The 27,097-nt window shown below is 49.4% G+C and overlaps 1 protein-coding gene across 7 annotated transcripts; it reads right to left on the bottom strand.

Moving 5' to 3' along the window:
• Positions 1-178: 178 nt before the first annotated feature.
• Positions 179-26,943, bottom strand: AP2M1 (adaptor related protein complex 2 subunit mu 1). Of its 7 annotated transcripts, none has more exons than XM_035334194.1 (14): positions 26,816-26,943; positions 16,236-16,348; positions 12,662-12,667; positions 10,650-10,915; positions 10,241-10,323; positions 6,529-6,534; positions 5,857-5,992; positions 5,619-5,760; positions 4,842-4,853; positions 3,097-3,216; positions 2,414-2,549; positions 1,889-1,986; positions 1,652-1,763; positions 179-1,322 (listed from the first exon to the last, which is right to left on the bottom strand). In XM_035334194.1, the coding sequence occupies exons 2-14, from the start codon at positions 16,307-16,309 to the stop codon at positions 1,188-1,190; spliced, it is 1,326 nt and encodes a 441-aa protein (XP_035190085.1). In that variant the 5' UTR covers positions 16,310-16,348; positions 26,816-26,943; the 3' UTR covers positions 179-1,187. The 7 variants fall into 7 exon arrangements, with proteins under 7 accessions (XP_035190085.1, XP_035190084.1, XP_035190088.1 ...); XM_035334193.1 differs by lacking the exon at positions 26,816-26,943 and adding an exon at positions 26,685-26,706 and having other exon boundaries at positions 1,182-1,322; XM_035334197.1 differs by lacking the exon at positions 4,842-4,853 and having other exon boundaries at positions 1,182-1,322.
• Positions 26,944-27,097: the final 154 nt, after the last annotated feature.

Genomic DNA, 27,097 nt, shown 5'->3' with positions numbered 1-27,097 from the left:
ACAGGGCCGCGCGTGCGCAGTGCGGGGAGAGGCCTCGCTCCTGGGCACCCTAAAAATGAATGGGGCCGAAAGGGGCACGGTGCTCCCCAGGGTGGATTGAGCCCAGCCAGGAGCCTTCCTTCCCCCGCTCCTCCTCCTCCTCCACTCCCCCAGCCCCCGAGCAGCACGCACAGCCGTCTCCGTTCTACATCGTTTATTAGGTTCAGCGCTGGACAAATCACAGGGTGTACAAAATGGAGACCACACTACCAGAAGCGGGGCGGTGGGCGGCAGCAGCATTCCTATGGCCCAGAAGCGGTCGGTAGAAGTGCGGAGAGGGCAGGCTGGGGCAGGGGGGCTTACTGCCGAGTGTGTTTTCGATTCCGGAGGACAGACCCCGGCCGCAGGCTGGCAGAGCTCAGCTGAGCCACGCTCCCCGGGGCTTCAACTCGTTTGGAAGGGAGCCCGGGACAGAGGGGCCACGTTTCCAATTCATTTGGAAAGGAAAGACTGGCTCGAGCCAGCAGCAGGTGGGGGTAAGTGCTCTAAGGACCCGAAATGCTGTGCCACCCACGTACACACCAGCAAGAGTCTAAACCCTCATCCTGTTTTGGTCACAAACCTTCCCACAGCAGGACTCTATACTGAAGACTTTGCAAGAAGGAGGAAGGTGGTGAGATCCAACGAGCCCACCAGCTCCTCGGGTGGAAGCCCAACAAAACTCACCACCTCAGGCATCTCAGACTGGCCAGCAACATCTACCACAACAGCAATAGCTAGTACAGAAGCCAGGGTAACTTCAACTCAGATTTGTCCAGTCTATGTTTAGGTCTATTCTACGAGTACATATGCACAAGAACTTCAAAAATACTAGGATATGATGCAAGTAGTGAGACACCAACAGAAGAGAAGTTTAATGGTGGACGTTCCCTAGAAAGATCACGAGAGGATGGGAGTTAGACTAGCCCTTCCCCACCCTGGGACGGGGAGCAGGAGGCTGGCCGCAGCCCTGCACGAGACCAGGTTCTGAACTTGAGCTGCGGCGCGGGTGGAAACCAAGCACAGGCAGGCAAGTCCGCTCCCAAGGTGAGCCACAGGGTCTTTCGATCTGCGTAGAGGGGCCAGGCCGATGTTCTCTGAATGTACTTGAAGACTGAGGAGACGCAGAGGATGGCTTGGAGAAGAGTGAGCCTGCCAGCCCACTGGGGCTAGCATCTGGTCTCGTAGATCCCACTCCTGCCGATGTACCTCACCCATTTTATCACATCGTGGTCACTGTAGTTCAGCTTTGGCTCAAAGACTTTCAGGTAACGCACCTTCAGCCCAGAGGGCGCAAATGGGACCTGTTGGGAAAGGGAAAGGCAGTGGAGAATATTGGAAGAGAGGGATAAGATGCTCTCCGTACACAACAGCCCAAGGAGCCCCGGGCTAAGCACCTAGAAACAGACACCAGGAGCCACCATTGCCCTCCCCACTGCCCAGACTCCAGGGGCTTTAAAGGTGATTTTTTTTCCATTAGCTTTGCCACGTGGCTGGCTTCACTTCAGGCAGAGCTGCACAACAGCTTGGGACAGAATACTCAGAACCACGCAGTTCCCATGAGGGCAGAAGGGGCTGCACTGACAGAGCTTCCCTAAGGCCAGCTGCCCCCAGAAGGCAGGCAGAGACTCACCTCAAAGTTCATGGAGATTGGGGGCCGAGCCCACTTCTTCTTGTCATTGGTGGGCAGCAGCTCGATCTCTGCACTGATCTGGGATTCCTTCATTCCAGCCATACGTTTTATCCTATCAGGGAAAACCCCAAAGTGAGGAGGTGCCCAAGTTTACCTTCCCCTCCATGTGCTCAGTGCAGACAGGAGCACTGAACACTCCTGCCTCCCCAGACCCTGCCCCGCAGCACGCTCACTCACTTCCACACAATGGCATTCTCACTGGCCTTGTACTTCGCCTTCCCTTTCATGCAGATGACTTGAACCCCACTGGTGTTGAGGGGTGTTGGGATCCGGACCTGGAAGGCAGAACGTGGTGAGCAGAGGAACTGAGACTGCAGCCAGGGCACGCTTCGCCTTCTCACAGGAAAGCTGCCTCCTCCGAGGTCAGGCCGAGGTGTCTGGGGCAGCAGCTGCCCTTTTCTCTCCACAGCAGGGCCCCAGAAATCATCAGCTACCATGAGGCATCTTGTCTAACTCTAATTTCTTGCTTTGAAGTAAAGACTCAAACATTTTCAGAATCCACAAGGGTGGTTCAGAACCTGCCTAGAGGGACTGTGCAACTGAAAATAGCCTCCACTTTCCCCCTGCGTGGCATTTCCCTTCTACAGGGCAGCAGCACCACATCTGCGAGGCATTCAGTTCGCTTTAGTCCTGCGTGAGGACTTGTTTGTGAGGACAGCACAGCAGGGGACATAAGCAGAGACACAATATGCCACAGCTTACCTCTATCTTCTGAGCCAGCAAGGAAGGTTTGAAATTCGATTTTATCACCACCTTCACTTCCAGCTTGGTCCGGCCCACCTCCCGCACCAGGGGTATCACCCGGAAGGGAAGGATGATGTCCTTAGTGGTTCGGTATCTGCAGGCACAAAAGCAACGTCAAACTCTGAGGAGTTAACTCCCTTAGGTTCTCAAATTGTACCACCTTCCTAAGGAGACAGACTCTTTGCACAGGGAACAACCTAGAAACCTTCTTTACGGTTTCCTTGTGTTTTTTGTTTTTATTCACAACTGTGGGACTACAGCATCACCCAGAAAGGAAGCCATCCCAGAAGGAAGCAGAGTCAGATCTGTGCTGCCCTAGGGCAGTAATAACTTCTTCAGTCCAGGTTTTATATCAGGTTCCTGCCAAGTGACCCTGCTCATGGATGCCAGCTTTAAGATCTTAAAACAAAAGCCAGATCCAGCAGGCTAACAGGCAGGAAAAGAAAACCATGCAGCTAGGTTTCTACCACATCTGTAAAAGAAGGATTTGTGGGACAATCTACAGATTCCACTCTGTAGAACGGAGGTGAGCGCACGGTTGTTAGGTGCTCAAGGGCTCCAAGTATGCCCCAGACCAGCAGCACTAATGCCAGAGCAGCACACAGATGCCACCACTAGCCTGTTCAACCCCCACGCCATACCTCATGAGCTCAAACTCTCCATCTGGTGGAATGAAGCTGATGCTCCTCTCAGAATCAAATTTGCTGAGCCTCACGCACTGGTGGAAAGTGCAGTCATCGATGGCGATTGACTGCTTGCCGCTGAAACACAAGGCAGAGTTAAACAAGTGCACGAAGTTAAACAAGTGCAAGCTGCAGCCCCTAGTGCAGAGTCTGCTCAGGCAGAAGCTATTCTACAGAGCACGTTGCCATTGCAGGTGTCCAGGAAATGGGGAGGCAGGGAGAGATTCAGGGGACAGCGGCCTCCTGGCTCAAGCTTCCCTCGATTCACCGCTGCCAAGGTTGCATTTCAAGACATTTGTTTGAAAGAATTCTCTCCCTCCTCTCCCCAGAGATGCAACCCTTCTGTCACAGCCAGAGGAACACCGTGCTGGGGTCTGCCTGCCAGCAGCACCTCGGTACTGCGAGGGCAGCTCTGCTAACCCAGCTCATCTCGCAGCGCAGTTCAAAGGGGAGAACACTTTCCTGTCCACAAAGCTATCCCACTGCCACACAGCTAGGAGATGCTAAGTTTCGGGTCTTCCTTTTCAGAAATCTCTTCAGAGATGTTGATTTCCACACTGCTAGCAGCTGGTTTGATACCAGACAGAAGCGTTGTCCTCACGCCAGCATGGTAACTGATTTGTCAAGGACCAGAAGACTATGCCACAAAAGTTACTCTTGCTTTGCAAAGAAGTCTCCCCAGCTACTATTTGTATATTTAGGTGCACGAGCCTAGCCTGACAGCGCTCAGCGTGTGCTGGGTTCTAGCAGGAAGGAAGGGACAGGTCCTAAAGTTAGCTAAGGACTCCCTTCAGCCACTGAAAGGGATCAGAAAATGAGAATTAGGTGGCAACAGGAGAGGCAGCAGTACAGGAAGCGTGCTGCAATGTAGTACGGTGATTCCTAGGTTGCCTCAACTGCTATGAGCAACAGGGTAACCATGCAAGTGTGCAGAGAGAGCCTATGCAACACAGGTAGCTTCAGCTGTCCTAGGAGCCACCATCACCTGCTCAAAGGGGAAGCAGACTCGCCCCAGGCTGACTGGCTGTTTACGTGACATGAAACAGTGGTGTAGGTTGTGCTTTATAGCACGAGTTAGTCTTTCCTAACCTGCTGCCCAGATGGCAGTCAACATCAGCAGACTCCTTCCTCGTTTGGAGAACTGTTGGGAAAGCCCTGCTGCCCAGCACTAGTCCAGGTCTCAGGCAGCACTGCTCAGGGCTTGGCATTGCCACATTACAGAAGCCAAAAGGAAACTGGCAGCAACTGTTCCTGCTGGTCACCTCTGCTAAAGACCTCTGGACAGTGACACCTCCAACCTCTTGCCTGCTAGAGAACCACCCAGCAAGAATCCACATCCACCCTGCTTCCGGAACTCCGAAAGATAGCACATTTACAGGCGAGAGCACTCGCGGTACACAAACTCTGGGACAGTACTGCTGACTCTTCACAGGCCTACACAGATGATATTCTCACTAGGGTATTTGCCCTAGTCGGGGCTCATCCATTTTGTTAGCTAGATTCATGTACTAGAAAGACAGCCTAAAGGTGACAGTGAAGTGATAGCTCTTGGCTCGGTTCTGAGAGAAAAGGCAAACAGCAGCGCAGCTCCATTTACAGGAACCATCACGGAAAGTGTCTGAGGTCTGAGTTACATGCACAGGTCACACAAAGCAAGAGACGGGGGGAGAGCAGAGTGCACACAGCTGAAGCAGGTTATCTACCTTCCCAATTCACTGAGGGGTCAGCAAAAAAAAAAAAAAAAAGAAGAAACAGCTGAGTCACAAACAGTTAGTGGGAAAATAGTGGCAGTCCCTTTGCTTTTCTCCCTTCATCCCAAGCAGGAAGGCTGGAAAAGGCCCAAGACCCATCTTCATCTTCAGGGTTGGTACTGACTGAGGCAGAGCTGGGAAGGAAGGCAGCTGGGCTCCCAGAAGGGACGAGCTGCCAGGCCACACAGCCACCCTTTTTTCAGCAGCAGGGGCTTATGCAGTATTATAGTGTGAGAGAATAGTCTGGGTAGGAGAGGCTACTGTCGGAGGGGTTCCTTCACTGCTCCCAGGAACACCATTACTATGAATAAAAGTCTCTGCGCTGATTAGAACTGCTTCTGATAAGCTCTGGAAGATTCCCCCTTGGAGAAAGGTTTCCAGCTGCAAGAACTCCACACTTAGCACCATATTTGAATCTTAAAGATGAGAGCCCAGAGAACCTCGCAGCTCCTGTTGCTTGTTTTTGTATAGATGTGAAGTCAGACACCAAAAATGACATGCCACCTGCTCACACCAGCCCTGCTATGGAGAAGCCTTCCGTATTGAGGCCCTCAGGCTGGGAGCTCGCATGACAACTGACCTACCCAGAGAAAAGTTAGCAGGAGTAGCTGAAGGGAAGAAGAGATGAGCTGCTTCTGTCAGATCAGAAAAAGCTACCAAGTGCTGCCTTTCCATATGGGTCCCTGGTGGCAAGCGGCTTTTACCCCAAGTTACCCCAAGGCCTCTTACCTTTTCCCCGTTTCATCTGCAGTCCCTTTACCCTGTTTTTCAATGACAATTTTGTCATTCATGCCAAACTTGCACTCTGGCATTCCACTCAGATAACTCTTCATCACCACTCTGCCAGAGACATGGGCACTCAAAACCTGACCTGGAGCAGAGAAGAGCACAGTTAGCACACTTAGGCAAGTCCCCACCAGTGATCCTCGAAAGGAAAAAAGATGCCGGCTCAACGCCTCCCACTTACCCTGCGGGGACATCAAGAGGTTCACACTCTCCAGCACATCAAGAAAGAGTTCATTGCGACGATATTTGATCCCTTCACGTCTCCATCCAATCTGTCCAGTCACCTGGCTGGTGATCTGGGACTGCTCTTCCTTAGTCTGAAGGGAAGAAAGGACATCTTAAATCTCTAGAAACACTGAAGGACTAAGAAAGCTTCATCTAAACCAAAGAGCAAGCACTTGCCACTTATTGTGCACAGCCACTTTTGGTATTTAAAATCTAAGTGATGTCGTACACCCCACAATTCGGTCACAAAAGCGTTCCCCCCCAGCAAGTTGTACACCTAACTAAACACCGATCACGGAAGCTGTCTTTATTTCATTAGCAAGTCCTTTAGGCTACATTTAGGTGTGGAGAGACACAGGCTCCATCGATGACGTTTGAATCACATCTGACAGAACGTCACATCAATCCACGTGTTAGGCAGCTGACAGGCCAGCTCACACCCTTATCCAACATGAGACCCTAGGGCCGGGAAGCAGCTGGTCACCAAGGACTGCTTCATAATGACTGCAGCCATTAGCATGCCACTGGGACAACAGCTGTACACCGACATCAACTTCACAGGAATTTAGGTGTCTGTGCTCTAAGTCCCCTGGGAGCACTGTGTAGAGAGGCACTCGAGGTCTCCTACCTGATGCTACAGGCGGGGTCCGATCACGCAGAAAGTGAAGTAGATGTATAGCAGCACGTGTGGCGCGCACAGGGTTAGACAGGCAAGCAGGTCAGTAGCAAGAAAAAGGAGGAAGGGAGAAAGAGGCAGGTTAGGCTTAAGGCTATCTCAGGACAGGAACAAAGCAGGCCAGCTCATTACTAATTAAGTAGCTAATCAGGACAAACAAGATGAGGGGCTCTGACCTTTAGCTCAGGAAGCCCAGCACTTCCAGCAGTGAAATGGCTTTTCAGACTTCAGCCTATCCCACCCAAATACGAGGCAAGGCAAAGGGAGCGACAGATGGGCCAAATACCACTCCCAGTAACACTGCTGTGCGGTCAACTCCACCTGCTGCCGTTCCTAAAGCAAGCCCTGGATGATTACTGTGCCACAGATACCAGTCTATGAGAACTATACGGCACCCAGGACTGCAATAATGAAGATGTTTTAATAAAAATAGGTCCTGTAACAGGATTAACAAGGACACAACTTCTTAATCTTCCACCACAGTGGCTGCAGAGCACCAAGGCGGGTCCTGCCCCAGCAGCCTTGCACCGGGCCCACAGGGTGGCAGTACACGATCTCGGAGACAGCACAGTGGCTTTGTTTCACACACGTTTCTGCCAGAGTTGGTTGCTCCTTGAGCAAAGCCATTATCATAACAAAGAGGCAGAGCAGTTCATACTCTGCTGGAAACTGACGAGTTAAGTGCTCAGTGCAGTACAAATTACTTCCCTCCTCTGTCCCACAAAAAAAAAAAAAGCCACAACGTCCTTGTCTGCCTTGTTCAATGCTTCGCTCAGGCTCAAGAGGAAATGGAGAGGAGCACATAGATTAATACCCAGTCCTCTGGCTTCCAAAGCAGCCTCAGCTAATCAGAGACACCGATCACATGCTGCAGTTGCCATCTCCCACATCACCAGTGCTTCAAACCTCCTCTGGTCACTACAGAGAGTGACTGGGTAGACCTGGAAGGAGATGCCTGGGGAATAATGAAGCTGAGATCACCCAGCACCGTCAGTGTTCCCTTCAAGACGGATCGAAGGTATCCTGGTCTGAAATTTCTCAGAACCGGGACCTTGCCTGAGCTGGAAGAAGTCAGCTCAACTGGGACGGGAATATTCAGCTTCCTGACTACTCAACTGCCAGCACATTTACTAGGCTAAAGGCAGACAGCTGCCACCAGGTTTCCTAGGCTCAGGCAGCCGTTGGTAGACCTCTTCCCACCTTCAGAAAGTCACACTAGCATTTCAGCATTACAGGATGTCTAAGGCTTGGGGAAATGCTGTAATTAAGAGTTAAAAATCACGCTCACAGAAAGCACCTGGAGAGGATGAAAGTGACAACATGCTGTTAGTTGATGAAGCCTGGACAGATGCAGACAGCAGCTACAGACAGAACTGAGCACACGGAGCATGGCTCCAGCCTGAGCTTTAAGAGCAGGTTTAGCCTCTCCTGGAGGAAGAGATCTAAGGCAATGCCTGCATCAGCTCTGTTGCAGGAGATCAGCATAGCCTGCAGCCTTGCTGTTTGACTAGTGGGCTACTTCATGGGAAGGGACTAGAAGTAAAACCACGTTGCACACCAGCACCTTTTAACATCTCTACTGTGCTGCACCACCCCATTCCCAGAGGACAATGGTACTTTTATTGGCAAGCAATGCAGCAATATTGGACTACCTTTCAAAAACAAAGCAGATCTTATATCCCAAGATCACCAACCCTGGAAAAGACCACTGTGGGCATTCAGAGGGCAGCAGCTCAGAACACCTCAAATTCCCCACTGAAAATAAAGTCAAGAAGTTGAGTTTTGAAATTCTGCCGTAACTGCAGGTTTTGTTCCTTAAAGTCAGCAGGACACAAAGCTCATGGAAAGCACCCTCATGAACTAGGCAGGGACATCAGAACATGGTTGACAGACAACCCAGCCCCATGTTTCAGCCCAAGGTATCTGTCAGAAGATGGCTGTAAGTGAAGGAAGAGTTTGAGGCTAGAAGAACCAGAGTAAAGAGCAAACCAGGCCATACAGGAAGTACTGTTTCAATTGTTTTCCCTGCAATACCATGTCTGGAAAGGATCGCTTCTGCTCTTCTTTGAACTGGGATGCAAAAAACTCCCACACAGAGCACAATAACCATGAGCTGTTACTTATGAACAGCTGTAGACCAGAACTCCTGTTTGAAGGGGAAGGGCTAAACCTGTTGTTGAATGAGGTAAGGTGCTGTGACAGTAGTTCACACACAAGCAGTGTAAGAGCTTGTTAAAACAGTCAAAAACACAAAAAAAGTGGTAGGGAAGGAAGTGAGGGTGGTGGTTAGTTTTAAGTTTTCCTAGGAACAGGAGCTGACTCAGCTATCTGGAGTGCTGACTGCCCAGAACATCAGACTGCAGAAGGCCAAAGTGATTTTACATTAAAGCTCGGGATGGGGGACTGAGACCGGATGCGCTCACATCTGGCCACTGATATGCACGTGCCCTCTTGCAAAACACTGCTTGTTGTAGCAGAAAATGTTGCTCGGGGCAGCTTTTCTCTCTCCCTCACTCTTGAGATGCAGCTAGGCTTGCTACTAGTAGATTAAAGAGTCCTTAGAAAGTCAGCGTTAATGAAAGGAGCTGGAACAGAGCCTCCAGAGACTCTAACCTCTGCTCGTCCTTAAAAAGAACAGTCTCCAGGCAAGCTCATTTAGTACTTCTGTTTGTACCTTGGGTCTTAAGTTTCACCCAGATCTCTTTTCTTTTGCGGACAGCTTCAGCAGACTCCCAGCTTTCCTCCTGACTCACCTGCTACACAGCCTAAAACTCAGTCCTCCCACCTAAGGCCTCATTAGGAGTTGCACAGCTATGTTAGAGGGACAAGGTGAGCAATACCCCTTGGGGACACAAGCAGCAGTAACTATCGTAGCATTTTGGTTTCATAGAGGCTGAGCATGAGCTGCCTGAGATGGGAAGCCTTGTTTTGAGGACTAGCCTGGTGTAGGATTAGAACTAGTTTGAAAAAACATTCCCAAGAACAGCTAATTCAACTGTCTTTTTCCTCCAGGTGTCCATTATCTTCTGTTTTTATGTAAACTTCGTTGCAAGGGTTACTACTATACTGAATGTGCCGCAGAGAATTTCATCTCTAACATGAGAAAGCCCAGACTGTACTGATGCATCTGCTGACCTGCAAAGATGGCACAGGCAGCAACAGAATAACGTCAGTTTCCTGACTGCTAGCGAGATTCAGAAGGCTGAAGGCTTCATCACAAGGAAGGCACGAAAGCCTGACAGCACTAAAGGCTGGCGGAGAACAGACCTGCTCAGTGAGATTCACACACAGGACAGCTATTTCTGGTTCAGCAGGCAGATGTGTTTGTTCTCTGTCAGAAGCTGACACAGACCAGCACCTGAAGGCAGTGATCATTTACATGCAAGGGACCAGCACCACCCCAGCACAGGGCCTTTCCTCTCACACCTTACCAAATGCCAGGGAGGTCACGCAAGCACAGAGACATCTAGAATGAGGTGACACTGAGCTACATCCCAGCCAGGGAATTCTCAGACTACCCAGGCATTTTCACCCAGCACAGGTCAAGTGGTTAGCTGCGTTAATTAAGACCAGGTCAAGTGGTTAGCTGCGTTAATTAAGACCATGCTTTCTTGAACAAGCTGAAGTAGCAGAGCAGCGCTGTACCCCAGATCCCTCTGGTTACCTGACTCTTGATGCCTTGCTGAGTGATGAAGGTCTTCAGGGCCCCTGTTTCAGAGTTCTGAGGATAGCCAAAGTCCAGGATTTCTAGGGGAAGAGTAAAAGATGGTTAGCTCACAGCCACAAACCAGAGCTGCAACATATAAACACAGCAGCCATGTTAACCATAGCTAAAAGGAAAGCAACGCCTGTGCACTAACTTGCTCGTATACTAAGCCTCTGAACAAGAGGTTGGAGTATTCTTTAGCAAGAGAAAAAAACAGCCTTGCTAAACTGACTTCCCCGTATAGTATTTTGGATAGGAAAAGTGATGGACAGCTGTCTAGAGTGATCAATTTGCTGGTTTCTAAGCTAAAAGCTACAGAATGACCAAGTGCAACACCATGTAGCAGATTAGAAGGGAAACATCTCACCATCCAGCAGCTCATAGATCAGCACGAAGTTGTTCTTTATGTTCTCCTCACTGATCTTCCCGAAGTAGGCGGTCATCACGTCACACATCTTGTAAAGAAACTCGAACACCATGGCGGCGTTGACATTCTGCTTGGTGACAGCAGCCAGCCAGATGTTGGAACGCTTGACGTGGAAGAAGCTTGTGCGGGCGATGTTGGTGACAGGCGAGCGTACCTGCTGCCGTGCGTGGATGACATTGACGCGGAAGGCGTCCACGGCATTCCGCCTACAAGACCACCACCAAAGGTAAGTTAGCACAGCGTCCACAAGAACAAGTTCACTGCACAGCTCTGCTTATGTGATTACCGAGGTGAACTGCACCCAGCTCACTGAGGAAGGGTGCCTGGGATGTCACAGCCAAGAGGGACAACCGAAGGCTCTGAGCAGAGCTGGATGTTCAATCCTGCACAAACTCCAGGAGAGGAGTTACCGGTCTCTGCGGACCTTTGGACTACAGGGCAATTCTAATTGCAGTCAGGAAGAGAAGCAAGCTAACCTCCACGTGGAGCCAGATGACAAAGGAACCTTCCCTTCAGTTTATTCTGCCAGCACTCCTGATTGCCATAGCCAGGAATGAACACTAGCACAGGCTCTGGGGCACATGTTTTGACCAAACTGCTAGTTACTACCTGCTCTGCGTGCCCAGGCCTTCATACTCCTGCCCCAAAACAAATCCGTAGCTTCCCCTAATATTCTTTAACGGCAGTTCCCCCCAGATTTGCCACTGAGGAAGAGACAGCAAAACCTACCCAGGCCACCTGATGGATGTCAGTGCCTGGGTACACCACAAAAGGCAGCTTTAGTTTAGACTCATCTCACCTCCATTTCCCAAAGTACCCTGGAGGGGAGGCTGAAAGCAGTGAGCAGGATTAGGAACATTTTGGGCTTTCCAGTTACATCCTCTCAAGCCTGCTATGCTTCAGAGCAGGTCTCTGGCAGACAAAATTAGGGTGCCCATGGTGCCACATGCATTACGTGCACTGGAAGATCCAGTACCATTTACAATGGGAAAGAAGTTCCGCAGCGCAGAAAAGGTGCTGCACGAGTTTCTCCTAGCTGCTAACATCTTTAATCCAAGCTTGTTTCACTGTCTATACACTAGCGAGAGGGAACAAAGCCCACCTAAATAAACATGGATCTCCCCATGACATCCTGGTTTCCAACTGCTTCCACACTTCCTCATCCAGCTGCTACAAGTTGGATAAACTCCCCAAATTAAATAAAAATACACTGATACTAAGACCACAGGAAGGAGAACTGAGGGATTTACATTACAAAACTGAGAGAGCAGTAGCTGACCTACCAAGCCAAGGCATGCCTAGTTGTGCTTTACTACTCATACCCTTCCATAAGGCTATGTAGAACGGGGGCTTCTCGCTGCAGTGTCAAGGCCCATGGTAAGGAATATGCAGAACCATGTTTGGGAGCAGACAGCAGTCACATCCTTGCAAGCAAGGATAAAGGCATACAAATGTTTATAAGCACTGAGGGTTGTCAACAGTCCAGCAGACAATTTAAAAACAAAGGATATTCAGGGGAACGTGTGCTGCCATGGCAAGTGTTTTTTTCCTTGAAGGTCTGGGTAGACATGTAGAAGCCTCATCAGTAAACACCCTCCCCCATAAGCAAAATTCTGGCCTTCAAATACTTCCCAGGTTTTATTGCTCCAAAAGGTTTGTGCGTTAAATCACTATTTGATTTCCACCTGGATTTTTCCATAAGTAGTTAATCTACTGTAAAATAACAGTATCTAGAAGTCCCATTCCTCCCCTTGATTAAGCCTCAGAAGGAAAGCTCAGCTTGATCTGGAGCATCAGCCCTCCCGGCCTCGAGTTCTACCCGCTAGAACTACCAGCAGAGCCAGCAGTCAGACTGGTGCACGCTAGAGGAGAAGCCTCAGGTGAGTGAAGCTTTTCCAGCACACCAATTGCCCGCTGTGCAGTGCCAGTCACGGCCTACCCGCGTCTCTTACCTATTGCTACAGCAGCCAATGAGATGGGATGGACAGAAATGGCGCCAGCGGAGAAAGGAGGAGTGACAGCAACAAGAGAAAGGGTTAGAAACACACACACAAGGCACAATGAATCCAAAGAGATAAGGAGAGACCAAACAGCACCCCCTCCCCCTGCTCCCGGGCAAAAAAGGCCCAGGTAGGCCTGGGTGGAAAGTAACAAGCTGTGGCAGCAACGGAGCCCTCGCAAGGCACAGCACTGACATGCCATGGTCGGATCACCAGTGTCGACAGACTGGGGTTCTTTTGAATTTCAGGACTAATTGGGTGTTTAGTCCAGATGAGTGGTATCCACATCACATCATTGGTGTCCACGCTGCTCTGCTAACACGTGGCAGGCCTCAGTAGGGGGGAAAAAAGAAAGAAACCCTCAATCTGAGGCACAGCCTGGGGACCACAGAGTACCACGTTTCTTCTTCCCTCAGCCTGCCTCACCACAAGGCTGCAAGTCTGAGCGGGCACTGCTATGGCAGCGCTCTCATTTGAGGCTGTTTGGGCGGATAATTTCTGGCTTGGTCCAGCCAACGGGAAATACACCAAGTTTGACAGAACTTCAGCACATCTGGAGAGCTATGGCACATCCTCTAGATTCAGGCACTGCTCTATCCAGCTTGCACTTTTTCCATAATGATCAAGAGCTATGAAGCAGAAGTGATGTCTTAGAAGCTCAGAAACAAAACGCTTAGCCCATTTAAAGTGCATGCAGTTTGTCATGTAAGCTGCTCAGTTTCAAATAGCTTATTTTTTAAAAAAAAAATAAATAGCTACATTTTTAAATGCAGGTAGATTCTCCCAGTGACTACATCACTGAAGAACAAGGCACTTAAGGTCACAATAGAGCCCTCCACAGTATCCTGAATTAAATGCACAGTGCTTTGCTTATATTTTTAAGAGGCTGCTTATGCATGCAGCTAGCTGCTGTATAGACAGATGCACTACATGCACTAAAGCCATTCTTCTACGTTGCAAGCAAAGAAAGTCCAAGTTTTGTGGGGACTGTTTTCTGCCTTTATCAAAGTCAAGGGAAGTGTTGCTTCATTGACTGCCACTCTGCACATTAGCATTTGAGCTAGTATGTGCTTATTTAGAGCCTTAAACAGTGAAAGGGGAGGGGTTCTCATTACCACAAATGGTTTTTAATCTCTCCCAACACAGCCTGAGGCTTCAAGACACTGAAGTACCAAGACTAAGAAGCCTTACAGGTCAATCACTCCGAATCCCCACGAAGACAAGGCAGCAGCTATGCTCCTCTCCCACTCAGCCTACCTCCCAACAAGCTAGATGGGCTCAACCCCCTGCACTTCAGATGTGAATTAAAGATTGAAGTGTTCTGTAAATCTATTGGCTCATTGTTATGAGGTGGAACTCCTATAGAGGAGAGTACAAGCTGCAGGGAAAGGCTGTTCCTTTCACTACCTCTCTGAAAGTTAGGTAGGGTGCTCAGAGCTTTCAAGTACACCTGGTTCTGATGCTAGCATTCATAAGAGGAAATAAAGCTGAAGACTCTCAGTTACTTGATTACAAGACATAACTGTTCTAAGACAACTTGTTTTATAAGGTTACATATCCAAAAATTGTAAGCCAGGTTTGAAGGCCTGTTTCAAAAGGAATCCAACACCTTGGGAGCAAGCTCCATTAATAGCCATCACCAGCTCCACTTATCACAAGACTGACACTGACACTCGCAGAAATTGAACAAAGGATTTTTTTATTCAAGGCAACATTAACTCCTGAAGTTCTTGAATCTTTGGCACCTTTTTCCAAGAGAAAAAGTTAAGATTGGATCAGGCAGGAAATCTACTTTTCTAGTTTTGCCTAGGCAGCCAGTAAATAGTACTTGATTACTTGCTCAACAACTCAGTCACTTCACAAGAGGGATGAGCCAAGATAAAAGCAGTGGAAGATCATTACATTAGAACTATTTCACTCTCCAGTTTGCAAATTAAAAGGCCTTCTTGAATAAACATCAGTTCAAGCACAGTGCAATCTAAGTGCCACAAAAAAAACCAACAAAATCTTGTTGCCAGAAACTGCAGCAACATCATCCCTAGCTCCACATACAATGTTCTCAAATTTTATCAATAATCCAGCCTCATTTGGTTCGGCCACCACACTATTCATTAATTAGAGGAATTTCCAAGTCAGATCTGGCACATGAATTGCTCTGAAGACCTTCAGCTAGCCGACACTCAAAAGACTGAAACAATTACTACAGTAGAGAAGAGGCAGAACTTCATAACCAGCAGTTTTCTGCTTCAGAAGTACAAAAGGACAACGCTTCCTTGGCTCAGCTCCGTGTGGAAGATCTGGGATAATTTGGCCATCCTTTGAGCTGCTACCTTACTCCGCTTTAGTCAGCTTAGAACAAGGGAGAGTTAAGGTATCACCTAGTGAGCTTATTACAGGCACCACATTGACCACTGCTACTCCATCACTGAAACTGTGAAAGCCTTGGCAAGCTGCTAGTTTCTACATTTTTAACCTCCACTAGACAATTCATGTCCAGAGGGGAAGCTCTCTTCAGACTGTCTTGATTGTTTATTGCTGTGAGATAACTTGTTGCCATGAATTGCATGTTCTACCACTATTTATTTTGGAAACCTTGTAAAAATATATTTTTCCTAAACTGGGCAAAAGTATCTCTTGCACTTTGAGAGAATGCTTACTGAGACCCCGCTTCCATTAGCTGCCTTTTAACTTTGCTTCAATTTGCTTCCACCTAATGCCTAACACTAATGACAGCCACCAGTAACAGTCCTGCTGTGTGAGAAAGCCACTCAAGGCTTTCACTCCAAGCAACAGCATCACTTGCTACCAGGCTCCTGAAAGCACTACCCACTGCTCATAAAACCCCAGTTCTCCCAGGGTTCCTTCTGGGAACTTGCAGCCTAAGAATGAAACATACCCAGTCTAAGTGAGCAACATTTGAAGTGCAACAACATACCTATACCTACTGAAGGCTTTCAGAGATCCCACAACTTTAATTACCCCACAGATGTAAGCTTTTTTTTAACTTACAAAGCGGACATACAGGGTTGGGGCACAGAATGTTAATGTTAAGTGTACAGAGGTGGTTACTGGCACTTTGACACCGCAAGAAAAGACCAGAGGCAGTCTTCTGTATGCCTGTACTCGATTCTAGTCATCTGTGTTTGAAACTAGTTCAGAGCCCTGGTTACAATGCACGGCAGACAGTTCCCACATGACTCCTCCTGTAACATTTGAACGATTGCAGTTAGGCTGGTAGACTTCTGCAGTGGCAGCCCACATTGGGTGAAGCACTTGGAAAAACACCCAGATCTCTACCACCCAAAAGGAAGTCCTAGCTTTACCTTCAGGTTATCCTTTACTACCATCTGTAGGTGATCTGGGCTTAGTAAGAACTTAGCTATTTCTTAACTATGCCTAGAGCAGCAAGTTGAGTTGCAGTCTTACATGCATGCATAGCTAATGCAGAACAAAGCAGCTCTGGGTTGTCATCTGCACCACAGTGAGATAGAAATGCAAAGACCACGGATGCAACAGAAGCACTTACCCAATGTCATCCCGGTAGACTCGAGAGATTAAAACCTCTCCTTTGTGATTATAGATGAATAAGCCTCCGATCATGATGGAACTTTAGTCCTCTCTTCCCATGTTGCTTAACACCTGGAGCAAGAGAGCGCATACGTTAGGCTGCAGGGCAACGAACAGTACAGCAGGCACAGACTGACACCAACCAGGGCACCCGTAGCTTTTGTCACACATCTCCACAGAAAGAACTTCGGGCAGTGCCCGCGGTGGTGACCTGATAGCTCACACCTCGATGCCACAGGAGCAATGAACTCCAGCAGACTGCAGGGCAAGATGAGCAGAGAGCACACCCGGAGATACTACTGAAGGTCTGATGTTGTCAGCCCCTTCCACTAGTTTATATCGTTACACCTGGCCAGGCCAGTACAGGGCTGAGGCCCACTAGGGCAGTTTGATACTCAGTGCCTGCCTCATGCTTGCAGGAGGAGAACACAGAGCTCCTTACACAGGACTAGGACTGGAAGGCTCAAGAACTGGAAGTGCCTGGCCTCTCCCTTGAATGTGAGGGAAAACAGACCTGGAACTGAAAGGAGATTGGAGGCCCTTTATTTTTCCTATAAAGCGTGCATCCCCACAGTGACTGCCACACAAATCAGATCACTGCATAGCAGGGTGTTATTAGCAGCAGGTCCACCTTAGTTTGTTACTGCCTGCCTGGGAAGGCTGCTTAACCTAAAGAGATAATGGATTCCAGGGCAGCAGCCATTGATCTTGTTGCTCCAGTAATTCAGTCTGCTGGATGAGGAGCAATCAAGGGGAGTGCTCCTGAACATCTTTCCAGCCAGTAAGCCTATAGAAAACGATTATTTAAGCAGCATCTTGACAAAAGTTCAACACACCTGCTTGGGATTATAGCTGCCTAGCAGTAATGGGCTGTATTAATAAATAGGTAAAAAAAAAGCTAGCTGCAGAGCCAAAACAGAGCAGTCTGCCCATGAGGTGCCACTGGAGCAGATCTCAACCAGGAGCCACTTTAACTGGGGACTAGTGTCTTAGAAGTTACCCCCTTAAACTGATCTTGTTTCTGCTGAGATTGGTTTGAAAAGAGCTTCAAAGCTGATAGACATTACCGAGGCAATTTGTGGTTTTGTTTTTATTTATTTATTTTTAAAATACACAGCTTCTTAACCAGATCCCTTCCTGTAGTCACCCACACTCCTACTTCACTCCAGTCCAAGCCCTAACACCCGTTCAAGCAACTGCTTGGCCTGCTTAGCCCAGAGAAGAGCAGAAATGTGATCGGGCAAGTCTTGTACCCAGGTCTGGGAACCACCACATAGGTATTTCTCTCAGCTTTAGCACTGGAGAGCATTAGATAAGCAACCACCTCCGCCGTGCTGCTGGGGAGATTAGCCTACACCCATTTGTCTGGGGTGGGTGGGAAGGATAGGGACAGGCGAGCCTAGAAACAGACGCTGACAGCAAACCGATACGCCTTTGTTCAGGGACCGCACAAACCGAGTTGGAGTGACCTTGCCTCGGATCATCTCAAAGGTCAGAAAAATAATAGAGGAGCAACACACACAGAGGGTCAGCAGGACTTCCAGCACAGAAGCCTGAGAAACCATCTTTTAACGGTTACATTCAAGAAACTACAGCAGCTGCCTATCTGAAGGTGGTATTGCAGATGTCAGCTCTGCACTAATACAAGCGTTTTTAGATAGTGCAGCCACTACTTTTAATTTCAGGAAGACCAAAAAAACTTTTAATTTCATTAGTCTTTACACCGACAGCTACATTTTCAGCCATACCTAATGAGCCCTCAGAGAGCAGCAGCCTTACACATACACTTCTCTGCTATGGGTCTTCAGCTTCCAGATGGCTGCTTCCACTCATTACAAGGAAAGAAAATACCAGAAATAGTCATCAAGTCAAAAATAGTGAGAAACTGAGGTGCAGTTTTCCCAAAACCCAGTGAGCTTCCTGGCTTTTCCTCCCACATTTCGCTGGCTGTGTCTCTGGCTATTATCAGGCTGCCTCCTGCCACTTGTCAGTGGCTTCACGTCACTGTCATCACCAGTTTTTGATGGCCTGAGACTTCACCTAACACAGAGAAGTCTTAAAAATAACTTTGAAGACTATTTTTTGCACCAGTGAAACAGTTATACTAGGACCTTAACACACTGGTTACACTATAACCCTTGGATGCTTGTCTTAATATTGCCAAGTTCTGAAACCTCACCTAGAAACAATTTAGATATATTTCCACTAGTGACTCCTAACTTCAGGGTACATCCCACCTGCTTCCAGGACAAGTCTCTTGTACCATCATGCAGAAACCAAACCTATTAACACAGGGGGCTGAGATTCCCATGGAATTACAGAGCAAGAAAAGTCTTCTGAAGCTTCTCAGTGCCCCACGTGGGGCAATGAAGCTAGGCCCACATCCCCATGCCAGCAGACAGACTGTTCAGTTGGCCAACAGAACAAGACCAGGCTGTCAAATTGAAGGAAGAGGCTGTATCAGACCCACGGCTACCCACACAAAACTCACAGCCCTAACAGGCACGCATAAGGCCACTGAAGGGTAGAGCAGAGGGCAGAAACCCAGAACACGAATATCTATTTGAACAGACGCCCGGCAAGTCTGGCAGATGCTGCTGCTGTAATTCAGCAGCCATTTGAAAGGCCATTCACACAGGCCAAACGACGAAAACAGGAACCGTTAGACAGTGAATGCCACTTGGTGACTGCTCTAAGAAATTCTTTCCTAATTATTTATTTCTTTTCCATCTCAGACAAGAGACAAGGACGTCTTTCTCAGACTGCTGCAGTGGTGGCTTCCACATTTGGATATGGACCACTGCTACCAAACCTGAAGCAGTTTTTGCAACTTCCTTCAGACCTACGTTGTATAGAAAGGTTTCCTGGAAGCTTATGCAACTGGCCAAAGCTGGATCATGCGAATCCTACAAAACCTTTCCAGAAGATTCCTAGAAAGCACATCCTAGTCTTTAAAAAAAGAAGTAATCTCCCTCTTGGGCTTTAATGCTGCTTAACTTATTTGTTCCACTATTTTTAGCACAAAGGAAACATCTGCTTTGATGAGCAACAGGATCAGACACACAGCATACAAGACAGAGCATCTTGCAAGCATGACAACTGCTTCCTGAAAGCCTTGGTTTAACTATTTACTACTTCACTGATGGCTGATCAAGCTTCTTGTCGAAAAATAAAAGCCTTCTGTTAGGAAGATCCAGGTATTTTCAACGGTGATAGAGATAATGAGGTTATCCTTTCTTATACACTAGGTTAGAACGTATTCTGTAATACATTACAGACAGAAATGCCAGGATTTTTAACTGCATCACAATAACCAGGCAGAGTCAACTGCTTGCTTGCACATTAGCAAAAGTATGTTAGATGAAGAGTAGATACAGAGTGATCCAAATGCTTTTAGTCTTAAAGAAAGTTCTTTGTCAACACAAAGAAATGCCAGGCTTCTTCATCATACAAGTATACTGAGAGCTGAGCTTGGGCTTTGAACTCCCCATGTGCAGTTAGCTCCTAACTGAGCAAACTGCACTAGTTAGGTTAAGAGCCACGTTGGTTCACAGTGCAGTTCTGTCAGCCCAGTATCTCACCTCCGGTGTTGGCAATAAAGAGACAGAGATAACAGAAGGCACAGGTCAGGAAGATACTCCCCAGGTGATCCCCCAGCAATGCCATGTTTATTTAAGAACACCCAATGGCTCTTCTTAAGAATATTTGCCCAGCCCTGTCTTAAATCTGTGCATCAGCAGCATCTCATGGCAAAAAACACACTGTGCAAAGAAACATTTTTGTTTAGAGTCTGCTTTTTCTTTCCTCCCCCAGCTTTAACAGCCTCTAGTTTGTGTACAGAAACAAGGAGTGAAGCACTGGCCCTCATGCTCTCCTTCCAGGCCACTCAGGATCGCATAGATCTTCCCTACTGCCTTCACTGACTCCTTCCCAGGACAGTACGTTCCCACCTTACTCTGCTGCTCTCCACAAGGAAGCTGCTCTAAGCTTTGGTCTTTCTCAGTGCCTTCCTCTCAAAGCTCTCCTTCTGGAAGGAAATTCAAAACCAAACATTATTGGAGATGTAAACAAGCCATGGTATAGATAGTATAACAATCCTGCTTTGATCTCTTTTTTTAGTGCTTGACTTTTTAAAGGGGAAAAAAGCCTCAGTGTAACTCCTGGATCACACTGAATTCAGTCTTCAAAATGACTGCCCGTGTTACAGGTGAAGCAGGATTTGCCTTTGCTCCCTAGCCTGATTTAGCTGAAGAATCAGGACTGCTCTGCCAGTTGGTTTTACGACGGCAGTCTGCCAGCATAAACGTACCTGGGAGATGCTCACTAGCGTTATTTCATACGCAGTAGCAGCTTGCCTCCATAGGCTTTTCCTCAAGCCTGGAGAACCTGAAATTCTACAGCTCTACAGACTGAACCCAAATCCACATTTAAGTGCAATTTACCTAACTCAGTTTGATGCAGCGGTGCCGTCCTTTCACCCAGCCTTCACCAACCCATCCATGGTGGGGGTTCAGGGAATGTGACGATATTCCAGGCTTCTTCGCAAGCCCAGCATTTCACTCCGTCCCCACTACAGCTCCTTCCATCAGCTAATCAGACCACGTACTCAGCTGGGAAGCTCAAGGGGTGGAACAACCAGCCCGAGGATATATGAACCGATGAGAAGAAAGCTATACAAAGAGCACCATGCATGAGAAAGTTGCTTAAAGCTTAGCAAAGAGAAGGGCTCTTTAAGATGACAATGGCTCTCCTTGAAGCTGCTGCAGTGAAAATAAGCCTGCTTTGTTTTGATCCTCTCCTTTGTGTTTCGCTCTGAGTCTCGTAGATACCGGTTTCAATTGCTTCAAGGTTACACGGCAGCTAGAATGAGTTTTTAGTGGGGCACTCCTGACCTGGTAAGATCATTCCCATGCTTTAGGATAATGAAGAGTTTTCATTTCCAGAGCCCAGTGCTTGCAATGGTTAAGAACTGCAGGGAACAGCGCCCAGATTAATCCGAGACTGACATTGGGTGACTCATGGCTGTTGGAACCAGAAGGCCCCAGAATAAGAAACCCACCACACAGCCGTGTTCATCTGCTTGCTGTGCACAAGCAACATGACTCAGAAAGCTTCCCAGTAACAGCCTTGCTCAATCAGCTTTCTGACTCACCCTGCTCCTCTCCCCAGCCAGCCTTTCCTCAGGAGATTGCCCTGCGCTGTTTTGAGTTTCCTCAGGCTAATGGCTCATTGCAAGACAGTTTAAGAGCAAAGCCCATCACTTTTTAACTGGTTCTCTTTAAGTGCCTGGAAGCCAAGGTGACTAGCTGAAGCCTTTGCCTTCATGGTCTGCCAGCTGCATTTTCAGCCTCGTGCAGCTACATTCCTTCTGCTTCACAAGCTCAAACATACGCTGACCCGCTCCACGCTGCTAGCTACAGCCTTGTTTTCTAGCTACAGTATGGATGGATTTATTCTACTTCAGGTGCAGAGAAGACCCGTATCAATATTAAATTTGCACCAGGTGGTGACGAATCACCTTAATTTAGGAACAACGGTCCTCTCCCAACAGCCTCTTCATTCTTCAAGCAGCTAGCCACTAGGGTAGGAGATCAAACCTCTGAACGCCGCTCCTACAAATACCTAAGACCAGCACGCTTCCTGCCCTGCTGCCAAGCACTCACATTCCAGTACACTTCCATTTCAACCCATAAATAGAAGGCAGAAGCATCCTGAGGAGCATCGTAGACAGACCACATACTTGAACACGCTTATAAACACATGAGGAGTTAAGGCTACATGGAAATGCTTCTCCACTCAAGTGAAAGTGGCAGCACCAAAACACATCTTTTCAGCAACTGTGAAGAAGTTACAACCTAAAGACAGCCCACAACAAAAAAGGAACGTGAAAAATTTCTGGGATGTGGATTTGAATGCATTTCAGTAGCTGCACAACTTAAAAGGAGCAGGATTAGCTGGACCTACAGTGACTGACATGGAGATATGCACCCTGTGAAAAGAAACAAACGTCCTCTTCTCCAACCATTTCACTGCTCATGCTGTGCATTTGGGAATGTTCCTCCCCAAACCTCCGTGACATGTCAGACCGAGCCCCAGCAGCCAGCCTGCAGCGGGTTAGCTGCAGAGCGTGACCAAGGGAGAAGGAAAAATGCAATAAAAGCACGGTAACTCAAAAAGGCTTTTGTCTACCGATTCCATCACAGATGGAAAATGCTCTGTTTATTGGGTCTGACCTACAGCCAGTTTCTTTTTGAAAGCCATCAGACTTTGCCCTTGCAGACCTGCACTGTGCCACGCGTTAGGAATGCGTGTGCGCAGTCAGGAGTGCAGGCTCGGCGTGGCCGTATCCTGCTGCTGGGCTGCAACAAGGGGCTGGGCTGGGAGCTGCCCAGGGAGGATGCACTAACCCAGCGTTCAGCAAGCAGGGTGTGGGTAATTTCCTCCTCAGCACACCAGGAGCCCAGCTTTCCACTTGTACTGTCTCTGCTTGGATTCTGACCTAGTATAGCTGTAGAGGTGAACATACAGCATGAAGCCTTCTTAGACTAAAGGCAGATGTAGGGAAGGGACTGACAAGCATAGTTTGTTCCCTCTGCAACAGCTTCTCCCCTTCTGTATCTGCAACAATTCTGGAAACACCCCATGGAGCAGGATCTTTTCTCCACTTGTTGTTCAGTGTGTAGGTCTCGCACATTCTCTCTGCCCAAGAACCACCAGAAAGAGAAGCACCACTTCAGTACTGCAGTCATCGATCATTAGGGTATGAAGGACAAGCCTGAGTTCCAGCCTAGATCCCAGATGTACACAGACACTCAAACAAGTGGTTTTCTCCAGTGCTCACGTCCCATAACTTGAAGCGTTCAAGTGACACCACAGAGTCCATCAATCCTTCCTGCTCCAGCAGGAACAGTGCTAGCTTCAACCGACACCGCAGACTTCGGAGCGCAGCTGTCTCCCTTTTGTAACTGCATTCGCAGAACTGAGCACAAAAAAGCTGATCTGCTCAAACTTACTGCTCGGGAAAAAATAATGAATTGCTACTCAGTTTTCTACAGAGGAATGAGGCAACACGTCTGCAGGAACTGCAGCCTCACGTCCAGGCAAGAGATGCTTGCTCTAGCCCTAGAAGAATGAGGTACTGTCTGGAGGAAACCTGTCACTAGCAGTGTGCCTACAGCCTGGCGTCCTGTAGCAGTATGCAGCCACCATACAATCTGAGCATCTATTGGCATTTCTGAGAGCGAATGCAGCTGCCTGTAACACCCCAACAGTTTCTCAAAGTTGTCCTTCAGCACAGCCAGCACCCGCTGAGCTCTCCTTCCATTTCTAAAGCACACCTTTAGCACCAGCTGGATTTCATTAAGCCAGATGTGTTTGTTTGCTACTCTCACTGAGATCCAAGGGGACCTCTGCTTGCCTGCAGACAAACCCACACTGGCCACAGCCCCGCTGCAAGACAAGTGGTTGGCTTCACCGAGCTTCCTTGGCCACCGAGCACAGGGGCTGAATGGCGCAAAGTGCTCAGCAGTCAGCCCAAGACCCAGCCACCCCAGGCTCTGCCACTGCAGGGCAAGAAGCTTCCTCGCAGCACAGCCATCACTCGGCTTGAAGGAGAACAGAAGACAATGCTTATTTCTGTAACCTGCGCAGCACGGCTGGGAAGCAGCAATCACAAGTCAGCCAATAAGCTGGTGTAAAGCAACCAACCCATTTAGCAGGCTATTAAAAGAAAGTTTGGGTTCTGACTTAACAGTAAGTCCGCTGTGCATTAATGAGCTTATCCAACTAAGCAGTTCAAGGTACATTAGCTGCTCCAGCTCTCATCCAGGAAGAAGCCAGCACTGACTCGGAGGACTGAGGGCAAGTCAACTGCAACCATTTCTGCATTCCCAAGTCACTACGGTCTTGGACAAGTGACAGCAGTTGAAGCAGGAGGGGGAATAGTCAGGATGCTCGGGCAAACTGGAGTTCCTTAGGAAGCCAATGTTGCCAGGCTGGCACTAGCGTTATCAAACCAGAGGCTTAAGGCGTACATCGATGTCATCACCCCACCAGCTAATCCCGGCACCTAAGCTTTACTCAGAGGGCTGCATTAGCCACCCTCCAGGAGGCCACGGGCTGTGCCTGGGGAAGACAGGCTGCACGATTTAATTAAGAGGCATACCGTGAGCTAAAGAGCTACTGAGATAAACCCATCGGATTCAGAGGAACTGTTCCTATTTTAAACCCAATCCCATAAATCCGCACAACCAGTGGGCAGCAGGAGAAGCACGCTCAGCTCCTACCAGGCTGTCCTCCTACAGCCTGCTTCTGTGTGATGCAGCACGCAGGCAGTCTGGTGGGCAATGAGAGAAACCCTGACAGAGGGAAATGTGGCAAGCACCCTTACTCTGGTAAAATGCCACCAAAGCAGTGTTTAACATACCCCTCTGCCTTATTGGAGTCCAGCCTTATCTGAACAGCCCCAATTACTTCTTCCACCTCTAGTGGCTTTGTTCCAAGGCAGTTTTGAAGTCAGTTTGAAGCAGCTTCCACTCTAGAATTCTGAGCAGCGGCTTCTGTTCTGTTCACCTTCTAACAGAACAGGCTGCAGATATGAGCTGTAGTCCACCGCAGACCACCAACGGCCTAGGTGCCTCGGCTTCCCAACGTACCTTTCTGCTGTTCCTGTGAAGCAGGTAACTGCCTTTCACGTTCTGTGCCTCAGCCTGCAAGCTTCTAGCTAAGCTGCCAACCTGCTGGGATCAAAATAACATATTGCTTATTCATAGCTTTTGATTCTGCAGGTCATCCGCTAAAGGAAAGCGGCTGACTCTACCTGTTATTTTGGCACCCTAGGCTGCACTTCTGTCCATCCTTGAGTTACACCTCAGACCATCCCTAAAACGCACCAACAGCCTTTAGCGCTATAAGCTCAGAAAACTGATGGAAGGCGTTGTGCTGCACTAGCCTTGTCACATCCCTGCGCCAAGGAGTGATAATGCCATGAGAAGTTTAACTAGGGTCACATGAAGTTTCTTTACAAAAAGAAGTTTTGTTCAGTGATTATTCCCCTTCCTTAAAAAGAAAAGCCAAGATACTATCAGCCCCCTGGAGAGCATTTCCTGACATCTGTGCTTCAAAAAAAACAGAGATGCAATTCTTTGCAGCCTCAAGACTCAACACTTCAAAGACTAGAATTGCGTTATCTCAGAAGTAGGGGAGAAGCCGGCCATAATACCCTTCAAGGATATCTCAAATGCTCTCCCTGGAGGGAAATACGGGCAGCCGGCAGCCCAAAGAACACTGGGTACCTTGTCACTAGATGTCAGTAACATGGCACTTCCTACAGAGGAGAAATGATGCCTGCCCTCTGACAGGGAAAATATGGAAGCAGGAAGCTTGGCAGCATCTCATCAAGCTGGAGGTTGTCCCTGCAAGCAAAACTCACAGGGACGAGCCTAGCTTTTAGTAGAAGAAAAAGCAGTAAGCACAGTTCTGACAGCATTCACATTGCCCAACAAGAATCATGTCCGCATGAGCCCATATGGGGTTAGAAACCCTTAACGCCCAGACCTGTGAGCCGCCAAAACCATCCAGACTTGCCTATCTGGGAAAGTTCCAGGCTCAGATTTTGGCAGCCTCAGGCGAAAACTTCACAGCAGCTTTGTCATACTAAAGCAAGCAGCGAGCAGCTCTCGGAAGCACGCAGCTAAGAGGGAGAAGACGAGATGAAAAGAGTCATTTCCTACCAGGGAGAGAAATCAGCTGCAGCAGACGATAAACAGAGGCTGTGTTTCCTGCAGCCCTGCAGGCTCCAAAGCCCAGGGAAGGGAAGAAAGGAAGCGGGGAGGCATCGGGGGAGCTGCTGGAGCGGGGCCCGCTCTCGGCGCAGGACCGTTCAGCACCAGCAGCGCTGCTCCCTGCCTCGGTGGGTTCTCCACGGAGGAAGGCAGAGGCTGGGAGCCGTGACCCGGCTAATTCGTGCTCGTACCGTGTGGAGGAGTGAGGGAAGTCCCTGCCTGGCCCCGGCACCAGACCTTTGCTCGGGCTGACCGAGCCCGCGGGCGCGGACCTTCCCTGTACACCCGGTGCCACTCAGGGCTCTCCGTCCCCACCCGCAGCCAGCCGAACGACAGAGGGCCCGACCACCGCAGCACAGCCACGAAACGCCCCCGCACACCAAAAAATAGTATTAAGAAAAAAAGGCAGAAAACGGCCCCGAGCCGGATCCAGGCGGCGAGGCCAGGGTCACGGCGCAGCCTCTCACTGACAGAGAGCCCACCCGGGGGAGCCCCGCTCCCTTCCCACAGGTCCCAGCCCGCCCGCGGGGTGCCCCCAGACCCCCCCGGACCCCTCCCCACTCCTGTCAGAGCCGCGGGCCCGCAGCCCCCCACCCGCGGCGGGTGCTGAGGGAGCCTCCACCCACCATCCCTCGGCCACCACCCAGCCCCAGGCAGCACAGCGAGCGCCCCCCCGTCGCAGGGAAGCCGCCCGGAGGGGAGAAACGGGCGGCTCGGCCCTGGCAGAGCGCGGAGCACGGGCGCGGAGCCCCCTCACCTGCCGCCTCCCGCCCGCCGCTCTGCCGCCCAGCGCCCAAGATGGCGGCGGCCGCCCCCCCCCCCTCCCTCAGCGCCCCTCCCTATCACTGCAGAGCCGCCGCCGCGCATGCCCCGCCCGCGCCCCGCCGCTTCCGCGCATGCGCCGAGGGCAGGGCGGCCGGCGGGACTGCTCGCTGAGGGCGGGCGGCTGCGCGCGGTGCCTGCTGGGAGTTGTAGTCCTCCCGCGGGCCGGGAGATGGAGGCCGGGCAGCGCCGAGCCCACCCGGGGGGCGTTTGGCGG

Source organism: Oxyura jamaicensis, chromosome 9 (assembly GCF_011077185.1).
Source record: "Oxyura jamaicensis isolate SHBP4307 breed ruddy duck chromosome 9, BPBGC_Ojam_1.0, whole genome shotgun sequence".
Lineage (NCBI taxonomy): Eukaryota > Metazoa > Chordata > Aves > Anseriformes > Anatidae > Oxyura > Oxyura jamaicensis.
Note: the sequence above shows the minus strand (reverse complement) of the source record. Positions and strands in the feature narration are given on the sequence as shown.

Bases quoted from the DNA above. Each gene is read 5' to 3' on its own strand.
- AP2M1 (XM_035334194.1), bottom strand. From the start codon at position 16,309: ATGATCGGAGGCTTATTCATCTATAATCACAAAGGAGAGGTTTTAATC. The intron at 10,324-10,649 runs GTGAGATGTTTC...CTCTTCCCCTAG, and splicing joins GATCTATGAGCTGCTGGATG to AAATCCTGGACTTTGGCTAT. The intron at 1,987-2,413 runs GTAAGCTGTGGC...TCTGCCTTCCAG, and splicing joins TGCTGGCTCAGAAGATAGAG to GTCCGGATCCCAACACCCCT.